The sequence below is a fragment of the Megascapheus bottae genome, chromosome 6 (genome assembly GCF_031878675.1).
Source record: "Megascapheus bottae isolate mThoBot1 chromosome 6, mThoBot2.hap1, whole genome shotgun sequence".
NCBI lineage: Eukaryota > Metazoa > Chordata > Mammalia > Rodentia > Geomyidae > Megascapheus > Megascapheus bottae.
Window position 1 is genome coordinate 74,778,021 of NC_143514.1, and position 10,309 is coordinate 74,788,329.

Below are 10,309 nucleotides of genomic sequence, written 5' to 3' on the forward strand. Positions count from 1 at the left end.
GGGGCCTGGGCCGTCCAGGGCTGGCTGGAGCTGAGGGTCTGTGCTCTGCAGGAGAAGGATGGTGACTTCAGCGTGCTGCAGCTGGTGGGCATGCTGCGGGGTATCGCTGCAGGCATGAAGTACCTGGCCAATATGAACTACGTGCACCGAGACCTGGCCGCACGCAACATCCTGGTCAACAGCAACCTGGTGTGCAAGGTGTCCGACTTCGGCCTGTCCCGAGTGCTGGAGGACGACCCCGAGGCCACCTACACCACCAGCGTGAGTTGGGGGAGGGGCTGCCCCTGCTGGGCACAGGGATGGGGACTGGGGGAGGCAGGGTGGGACTTCAGAGGGGCAGAGGCCTGGCTGCCACAATGAGGGGGGGCTGGCTAGAAGGGACAGTGGTAACTGGACCTGGTTCCTCCCTACAGGGTGGCAAGATCCCGATTCGCTGGACAGCTCCGGAGGCCATTTCCTACCGCAAGTTCACATCCGCCAGTGACGTGTGGAGTTTTGGCATCGTCATGTGGGAGGTGATGACTTACGGTGAACGGCCCTACTGGGAGCTGTCGAACCACGAGGTAGGTCCCCTCAGTCACAGGGACCCAAGTGAAAACCCCTGTCCTCAAGTCCAGGCCCGAGGCCCCAGCAGAAGAATGTGGGACGCTGACCTTCATCGGGCAGAGACTGCTCTTAGATTCCTTTAGTGCCCGAGTGCATGCATGTGTGCACGTGTGTGTGTGTACCTCGTGCCTCACCCAGCCTGGAACCTAGGAGGCTACCCAGAGCATGTCTCAGGATGTGGTAAAGCAGTGGGGTGAAGAGAAGGCAGAAAAGAGAGCCCTAGCTAAGAGGCATCCAGAGACCAGAGAGAGGCTGAGCCAAGAGGTGTGGCAGGACTTCCCGGGGGGCTCTGGGGAGCAGAAGAACCCAGGAAACAGCCTCCCTCACCAGCACTGGCCCATAGGCAATTTTTTTTTTGTCTGCCCTGGGGCTTGAACTCAGGGCCTGATCCACAGTCTTTGGGCTTTCTTCATGCATGCTAGGCAAGCCAAACTCCTGGCCCCCTCCCCTATGGACAATTCTAAAGTCCTATGTCAGACTTTTTTTTTTCTTTTTGTGATAGTCGTAGGGCTTGAATTCAGGGCCTCACCTCTGACTGAGATTTTTTTTTTTGACCAGTCCTGGGGCTTGAACTCAAGGCCTGAGCACTGCCCTTGGGCTTTCTCAAGACTAGAGCTCTACCACTTGAGCCACAGCACCATTTCCAGCTTTTTCTATGTATATGGTACCAAGGAATCAAACCCAGGTCTTGTGCATGCGAGGCAAGCACTCTACCACGAGGCCAAACTCTTGGCCCCATATCTGAGTTTTGTTCAAGGCTAGTGCTGGGCTCTACCGCTGGAGCCACTGCTCTGCTTCCAGCTTTTCTGGTGCTTAATTGGAGAAAATTGGAGATAAGCATGTCATGGACTTTTCTCACTACTCTGGCTTTGCACTGGGACCCTCAGATCTCAGCCTCCCAAGTAACTAGGATTTATAGGCGTCAGCCACTGGTGCTAGGCCCATGTCAGATTTTTAAGAGGCCCATCCTGTCTGTTTTTGGACCTCCCTGTCCCTTCCCATCTCCCTGCACTGAGTGTCCCCCAGGGTCCGAGCGCCAGTTCTCCCTGGCTTCTGCCAAGGTTTTCCTGACATGCTCCCCCCACCGCCAGGTGATGAAGGCCATCAACGATGGCTTCCGGCTCCCCACGCCCATGGACTGCCCCTCCGCCATCTACCAGCTCATGATGCAGTGCTGGCAGCAGGAGCGTGCCCGCCGCCCCAAGTTTGCCGACATCGTCAGCATCCTTGACAAGCTCATCCGAGCCCCTGACTCCCTCAAGACTCTGGCTGACTTTGATCCCCGGTGAGTCCCATGCCCTGTGCCCGTGGTGACCCCCACATTTCCTGCTGTGTACTCCCAAGCTCCTGAGCGGAGGGAACAGCTGGGGAAATGGGGGTAGCCAGAGCCTTGACGTACAAGCTGTGCGTGGACAGGGAAGGGACGCTGGGTAGACTCAGCACAAGAAGGCAGCCTTCTGTGGTCAGCACTTTGTACCGTCTAGCTCATTTGCATATCCACCAGGATTAGCTCCTTTCTCTTTATTTACTTCTTGTTACAGTATTAGGATTGAAACAGGGCCTTACCCTTGCTAGGAAGACATTCCGTCACTTGAGCCAGGTATCCAGTCCCTTTTTGGTTTAGATATATTTTTTCCTTTCAGATAGTATCTTGTGATTGTGTGGGGGGGGGCGGTCATGGGGCTTGAACTCAGCCTGGGCACTATCCCTGAGCTCTTCAGCCAAAGGCTACTGCCCTACCCCTGGGTACCCTACCCCTGGGCCTGGTAGTTGTCCCTGAGCTTTTCAGCTCAAGGCTACCACCCTACCCTTGAATCAAGCTCCACTTCCCATTTTTTAGAGGTTAATTAGAGATAAGAGTCCTTTTGTGCCCGGACTGGCTTTGAACCTTGATCCTCAGATCCTCAGATCTGAGCCTCCTGAGTAGCTAGGATTACAGATAGGCATGAGCTACTGAACCTAGCTTGCTTTTTTTTTTTTTGGCCAATTGTGGGGCTTGAACTTGAGGCCTGGGCACTGTCCCTGGGCTTTCTCAAGGCTAGCATTCTGCCACAGTACCACTTCTAGTTTTTTCTATGTATGTGGTACTGAGGAATTGAACTCAGGGCTGTGTGCATGCTAGGCCACCTAGGCCATGATCTGGGCCCATTGTGGTATTTTTTGTTTGTTTGTTTGTTTTTTTGTTTTTGCCTGGGGCTGACCTGAACCCTCAATTGGTCTTCAGAGATCTGGAATTATAGGCATGAACCATCATGCTTTGCTTATTTGTTGAGATAGGGGTCTTGCTAGCTTTTGTTACCCAGGCTTATCCTTAGCTGAAATCCTTCTGATCTTGGCTTCCTGAAAAACCAGGATTATAGGCATGAGTCACCACGCCCAGCTTAATTATTCCCTTTCTATAGATAAAGAGACCAAGACACAGGATGATTAAATATCTCAGGGCTGTGGAATAGCTGGGCTGGGTCTTGATTAGTGTCTAGAATTTGTGCTTGTAACGGGGTTCTATGATTTGGGGTTCCTGGAGGTGGCCTCGATAGGAATGGAGAACAGGAACGAGAGCAGGTGCTTCTGACAAGCCCCGGGTGAGGACTGGCTTCCTTATCATGCCCACATTAGCAGGATGGGGGCCCAGGTGGGCTGGGCACTGCAGCCCCTCACCCGACGGCTGGTTGTCTCTGTTACAGGGTGTCCATCCGGCTACCTAGTACCAGCGGCTCAGAGGGAGTGCCCTTCCGCACTGTGTCTGAGTGGCTGGAATCCATTAAGATGCAACAGTACACAGAGCATTTCATGACGGCTGGCTACACAGCCATCGAGAAGGTGGTGCAGATGACCAATGAGTGAGTAGTCTGGCTCTGGGGGCCGCCCTGAGTCCTGCATCATCCCACCCCCAATTCTCCATCTCTCCCTCCCTTTCTCCAGCTTTCCATAGACCTCTATAGGAAGGGCAGATGCAGACCAGCAGCCTGTGCTTTTGGATTCCTTCCCCTTTCTGCCTCTGTCTCCAGAGAGAGAATAAGAGTAACTATAACAACATGGTGGCCATACAGGGACGCCAGCCATGGACCATCCCTGTGCGGGAGTGGCAGAGGGCCTGGGAGTGACCCCTCTGGGCAGGTGAGGGCTAGTGACAATCCAGGGGCAGCATGGGAGATTCCAGCTCCAGTCATCAGAGTCATTGCCTGAGGTCTCATGGCCAACTCTGGGCAGTGTCTTTCCAGGATTCCTGGTAGATTCCCAGGAGCCAAGGGGCAGCCACTCCTGGCACTTGTCCTCACCAAGTTGACCCAGCCCTGCAGCTTGCCCCTGGCAGCCCTGGATTGTCCCTCGGCGCTCTTCTCCCTCCCCAGCGCGGGCAATGTGACCCTTTCCCAGTACAGCCTTGGCAAGGACACCCTCCCGTCCCGGAGGGAAAAGGCATCATCCTTTTAGCCTTTTGTGCCTCTAAAAATAGCTATGTGTCCCCGTGGTGCAGTGTGAGCAGGGTCTCAGGTCATAGCTGAAATGGGCTGGGGGTGGGGAGGTTTTGGGAACCATGTGGAGGGCTGACCTGGACCTCCCAAAATTCTGGGTCATAGAGGTTCTGGGATTTGGGTCTGTGCCTAAGTCTGTTCCAGTGTCCCTCAGCAAAGCACTGAGGAGAGGGGGGGCTTTCGATCTGCTGGCCTGAGCCACGGCCTGCCCCAGGGGATGGCCAGTGATGGAGATCACACAGGGACAACTAATCAGAGGAGACAGGAAGAGGAGAGATGGGTCCCAGGGAATCTTAGGCACAGCCCTGGGTCCAAGGTTTTCTTGTGTCACTTGCTAGCAGGTGCCTGCTCTCGTGGTGGGGGTTGGCTGAGTGCAGTGCAGATGACCTGTCCAGCCTTAATCTGAGTCTCTCATCTTTTCCATGGTCCACAGACTATGGTCACCCTCCCCTCCTCTCCCTGGGAATCTAAGCCAGCCTCCTTGGCCCCCTCCAGGTTCGCCCTCCCTCCCTCTCAGGACAGCATAGCTTTTCTTCTGGTGACCAGAGCTGAGGGCAAGGAAGAGTGCTTACAGGAAACACATGTTCTTAGAGGCATCCCAAAATAGCCCGGGGTGCTCCTTGCCAATTCCTTTCCCACGAGCAGGGACCTGGGGCCCAGGGCCCGGCTGTTGCATAGACCCAAGCTGTATGTGCATGTGGGGTTTGTTTTTAACATGGCTGGATAAAGCCAGGAAGTCATTCATGGCTCCCTCCTCCTCTTCCCTCTTCCTCTCACTCCTTCCCAATAAGTTGGATCTCAAAACAATTTTTTTTGGCAGGGAGCTGATACTAGGGCTTGAATTCAGGGCCTGGGAACTGTCTCTTAGCTTTTTCACTTGGCTGGCACTTTACCACTTGAGCCATAGCTCCTCTTTTGGCTTTTTTTTTTTTAATTTGGTGCTTAATTGGAGAGGAGAATCTCAGTGATTTTTCTGTCTAGGCTCATTTGGAGCTGTAATTCTTAAACCTCAGGCCCCTGAGGAGCTAGGATTACAGATATGAGCCACCCGTGGTGCCCTGCTCAATGTCCTTTTTTTTTTTTTTTTTTTTTTTTTTTTTTTTTTTGCCAGTCCTGGGCTTGAGCTCAGGGCCTAAGCACTGTCCTTGGACTTTCTCAAGGCTAGAGCTCTACCACCTGAGCCTCAGCACCACTTCCAGCTTTTTTCTATATGTGGTACCGAGGAATCGAACCCGGGTCTTCATGCATGCTAGGCAAGCACTTTAACCACTAGGCCAAACTCCCGGCCCTCAATGTCCTTTTAAACCTGAAATCTGTGTTGCCTATTCGCCATGGACCCCAGTTCTTTGACCTCTCCCCATGGGATGGAGTGCTGGCTCCTCTGTGGTTGTGAGGACAGCATCTCTCCCCAACTTGCTTTCCCATGCTTTTCTGGGCTTCGATAGGGTTCTAGCTAGACTAGTAATTCTAAATGTTTGGTGAGGAGCTGACAGCCAACCCCATAGTACAGACTGTCCAATGTCAAGGCTATCTAGCATGCAGCGTTCTGTGGGCAGGGGCTGGTGGTTCTTCAAGTCCTGCACACTATTCCAGAAGGACACTTGCTGACTGACTGAATGGTCTGATTGAAGCGTCTCTGGGACCCGCACCCTCCACTCCTCTCCTTGTACCTGGAACCAGTGCACAGTGCCTGTTCACTGGGTGTGTGGCCTTGAATTTTCCATTGCCAGGGCTGGTACCATGTGTACCCATGGAAAAGACCAGGCAGTACGCAAGTGCCCTCAGTCCTAGGTCTCGCTGCTCTTGTATAAGGGTTAACAGGATGGTGGCCTTGCATCGATCCAGGCAGTAGGTCACAGCCATGGGGTGCTTTTTGCATTGAAAGAGAGGGCAGGAGCAGGCTGCTCAGGAGAATCCCACCAAAGCCCCTCCCCATGCTCTCCACCCCCATTTCTCATCTTTTTTTTTTTTTTTTTTTGCCAGTCTTGAACTTGAGCCTGAGCACTGTCCTTGGGCTTTCTCAAGGCTTGAGCCTCAGCACCACTTCTGGCTTTTTCTATGTATGTGGTACTGAGGACTCGAACCTGGGTCTTCGTACATGCTAGGCAAGCACTCTAGCACTAGGCCAAACTTCTTTTTTTTTTGTCCTCTCATGCTGGTCCTAGCACTTGAACGCAGAACTCAGGGCCTGGGTCCTGCCCATAGTTAATTGGAGCTAAGAGTCCCATGGACTTTCCTGCTTGGGCCGACTTTGAACTGCAGTCTCCCAATCTCAGTCTCCTGCACAGCTAGGATTACAGGTGTAATCCTAGGATTACCAGCACGGGATCACTTAGCTTTTTTCACCTAAGGTTGATGCTTTACCACTTGAGCCACACCTCCACTTCTGGCTTTTTTGGGTAGAGTGTCACAAACTTTTCAGCTCAGGCTAAATTTGAACCTCAGTCTTCCAATTTCACTCTCCCCACCCCTCTCTCTCTGCCAGCCCTGCCCTCTCCCTGCCCACAGTCCACCTCCCAGCTCCCAAAGGCTTATCCAGGCTCCACATTGTGACCCCTGCATGCAGCTCTATAGGTTGCAAATATCCTCAGGTGACTGGATAGGAAGTTCTTTCCAAAGCTAACTTCCGGCTTTCCTGTTGCTGTGGGAGCAAGACGGGGGGCCTCACCTGCATCTGTTCTTCCCTGTTGTGCACTCAGCACTTCCCGCAGGGTTCCGGAGCCTGTGGGAAAGTCATGTCTCGGGAATTGCAAATAGGAGCTCATACCATATAATTAATGGCATTTACAGCCAAGAGCCGGCCCATAAAAACCTGGGTGTTTTCATGGGTTGGGGCTGGTGGTGAGGACAGTGGAGAGAAAACTCCCAAAGTTAGCAGTAAATATTGTCGTGGTTGCAGGCTGGTTTCTGGGAGGTCTGAAGGGGATGAAGTGGAGGAGAAGGGGCAGGGGTAGCCTGCACTGGGGGATGGGAGAGGAGGCTGTGGTTCCTGGGCCTGTCTGTCTGTCTGTCTGTCTGAGAACCCTTCCTTGTCAAACACCACTTTCTTCTTTCCACCTGTTACCCCATCTTATCAATGGAGGATTCCTTGAGGGAAAACCTCCATGCAGAAGTCACCTTCAGGTGACCTGGTGCTGGATTGAGTGACCCACTGCCCCTCTCACTAGGGACCTTAAACTTTGTGGGCAAGCCAGGTGCTGGTGGCTCACAGTCATCCTAGCTACTCAGGAGACTGAGATCTGAGGATCATGGTGTCCAAAGCTAGCCTGGGCACCGAAGTCCTGGAGACTCTTATCTCCAATGAACCACCAGAAAACCAAAAGTGGTGCTGTGGTTCAAGGGGTAGGGCGATAGCCTTGAGCTGAAGAACTCAGGGACAGTGCCCAGACCCAGACACTGACGGAAAAAAAAAATTTCAAAAGCCAAATGAGGGTGTGAGACATTGAATTCCAGTCCCAATACCAGAGAGAGAAGGAGCGAGAGCAGACTCAGAATGGGCGCTTTTATTATTTTCCTAACCTGACCAGTGGTGGCACATCTAGGGTGTGAAATCTTGTCTAGGGTGTGAAATCTCACTGGCCTGACTAGAGCTCTCTTACCCCACAGCTCCCTTCTGATCACACTTTCCCGCCTTGATCCTCCTCCCCTCCACAGCTGCCCACACCACCCATGCCACCCACACCCCAGCCAGCCCAGTCCCTGTCCCTGCTCTGGCCCTAACTCTCTTTCCCTCCCTACCCTCAGTGACATCAAGAGAATTGGGGTACGGTTGCCTGGCCATCAGAAGCGCATCGCCTATAGCCTGTTGGGACTCAAGGACCAGGTGAACACAGTGGGGATCCCTATCTGAACCCCAACGGGACCTTAGAGCCCCCACTCCTTCTTCGCCAAGAATACTTGAAGAAACGAAGAGGTCCGCTGACCAGCTCTGAGCTGGGTCACAGAGACTTTATTTATTTCCAGTCGTTCCTTTCTGATGCCATCCGCAGGCCTCTGCTGGGGGCCTTGGACAACACCCTGAAATGAACTGAGGAGACTCTTAGGGGTGCCGGGCCAGGGCCTCTTCCTCTACAAGGGACCCAGCCAAGCACTTAGCAGACACACGTTGACTTCCCAGCATGCTCTGTGGCATGGGGCATCTCCTAAATGGTCTCTCCTTTGCCTCCTGTCACAGGAAGCCACTTAGGCGCTGGGGGTCAGCCCAAGGTCGTGTGAATAGGGTACCTCAAGCCCCACGTCTTGCTCTTGGAGGGCAGATCATGAACTTGGTTGGGTGAGATTCACAGTGGTGCTGTGCCTCCCTAACCCCCACTAGTGCCTTCTTCAGACGCCCCACGCCCCAGTCCTCGGCTCTCATGGGCTGTCTTGCTCTCCTGGGCCCTCTTGGGACGCTTGGTTGTGTTGAGGTTTTTTAAAAATATATATTTTGTACTTTGTGGAGAGAATGAGTGAGTGACAGGGCCCCACCAGAGCTGGGGGAGCAGAGCAGGCCCTGTGTCAGACATTCCTGGGCTGGGTGGGGGCCCTGGCTGCAGGAAGCGCCACCCAGACCGCCCCTCTCTCACCCATCCAGATGACTGTTCACTACTTTGTCAGTGTTAATGACTGGTTTTGTTGGGCTTTTTTTTTTTTTTTGGAACCTTAATTTATTATTATTTTTTTTATATTTATTGTTAGAAAATGACTTATTTCTGCTCTGGAATAAAGTTGCAGATGGTTCAAACTGATTCTGGCTTTCAGTCTTGGATGTGTGATGGGGTCTAAGAGGGTTCTCTTGTGGGGTGCCAGAAAGGAGGGCTTCCTGGAGTATTTATTTAAACAGAGCTGCTTTCGCAAGCTGCTGTCACCTGAGAGTGGAGTGGGGGGCGGGGCAGGGGCTGGGAGGTAAGCTACCCCCCCCCCAACAGCTGTCAGCCTCCCTCCGCCCCCTTCCAGGTAGGCTCTGTTGATTACAAAAGATTCTCATGGGTTCTTTTTGTTGTTGTTTGTCATGGGGCTTGAACTCTGAGCCTGGGCTCTTCAGCTCAAGGCTAGTGCTCTACCCCTTGAGCCACAGGGCCACTTCCAGTTTTATAGTGGTTAATTGGAGATAAGTCTCATGGACTTTAACACCTGAGCTGGCTTTGAGCTGTGATCCACAGATCTCAGCCTCCTGAGTAGCTAGGCTTACAGGCGTGAACCACTGGGTGCGGCTTATGGGTTCTTGTCTATTGACACCTCAGCACTGTTAAGCACTGCGTGAGCAGATCCATTTTACAGAAGAGAAAAACCGAGGCTGGATCTAGCGACCAGGCTTGTCCCAGGCCACACAGCAAGTTAGGAACAGAGAAGCCAGAAGGGAAACCCAAGCCAGATACTTTTCTCATGGCTGAAATGGACAGTGACTTGCCCAAAGTCACAAAGCAAAGGCCTCAAGGGAAGTCTGAGTTGCAATTTCAGGCATCTTCTGCTTTTCCAGGTCACTGCCCTGCATGCCAGAGGCTTAGGAAAGGTGAGGGACACAAGCAACCAGGGAATGATCAGTGAGTATGGGGCCCAGGAGGAAGGCTTCCTGGAGGAGGAGACAGGAGGGCCAAGGCCTCAAGAGGAAGTAATTAGTAAGGCAGTGGAGGGGTGAGCCAGGCACAGTAGGAACAGGGGTGTGAAACCACAGGGTTGTGCAAAAGCCCCATAATTGGGTGGTTTTGTTTTGGTTTGTTGGTACCCGTCCTGGGGCTTGAACTCAGGGCCTGGGTGCTGCCCTTGGTGTTGTTTTTGCCCAAGGCTAACTGGCTGGCTCTTTGTTGGTTATCTGAAGGTAAGAGTCTCGAGGATTTTCCTTCGTGGGCTAGCTTTTGAACCACGATCCTTAGATCTCGGCTTCCTCGGTAGCCAGGACTACACATGTGTGCCACCAGTGCTGGCTCCACCAAAGGTTTTAAGCATAGGGTGGCACAGTGTGACGTGATCATTGTCACTGGTGGAAGCAGGCTTGGAATGTGTCCTCCGGAGACTGATGAGACTTGTGGGGTGACACTGGCAAAGCCAGGAAAGTGCTTGGCTTGCCCTGGGGTGTTAAGGCTAACCTGCAGTGCCCAGACCCTCTGCCAGGACAGCTGATGCCCCTCTATGGTCCAGTCAGTATACACTTGCCTCCGGTTTGGGAAGCATCCCACTATGAACAGAGAGAAACTTCAAGTTTGCTGTTTATTTTGAGATAAGCTCTGACTATATAGTCCAGGTTGGGGATT

The 10,309-nt window shown here is 52.9% G+C and overlaps 1 protein-coding gene across 2 annotated transcripts in view; it reads left to right on the forward strand.

The window, feature by feature from the left end:
- Window positions 1–8,804, forward strand: part of Epha2 (EPH receptor A2) — a 28,498-nt gene extending 19,694 nt beyond the window's left edge. For both annotated transcript variants that reach the window (XM_090335743.1, XM_090335744.1), the window contains 5 exons: window positions 52–261; window positions 414–563; window positions 1,698–1,891; window positions 3,291–3,446; window positions 7,824–8,804. In XM_090335743.1, the coding sequence (XP_090191869.1) occupies window positions 52–261; window positions 414–563; window positions 1,698–1,891; window positions 3,291–3,446; window positions 7,824–7,929 (816 nt within the window). In that variant the 3' untranslated portion in view covers window positions 7,930–8,804. The remainder of the gene's footprint in view (window positions 1–51; window positions 262–413; window positions 564–1,697; window positions 1,892–3,290; window positions 3,447–7,823) is intronic.
- The last annotated feature ends 1,505 nt before the right edge of the window (window positions 8,805–10,309 follow it).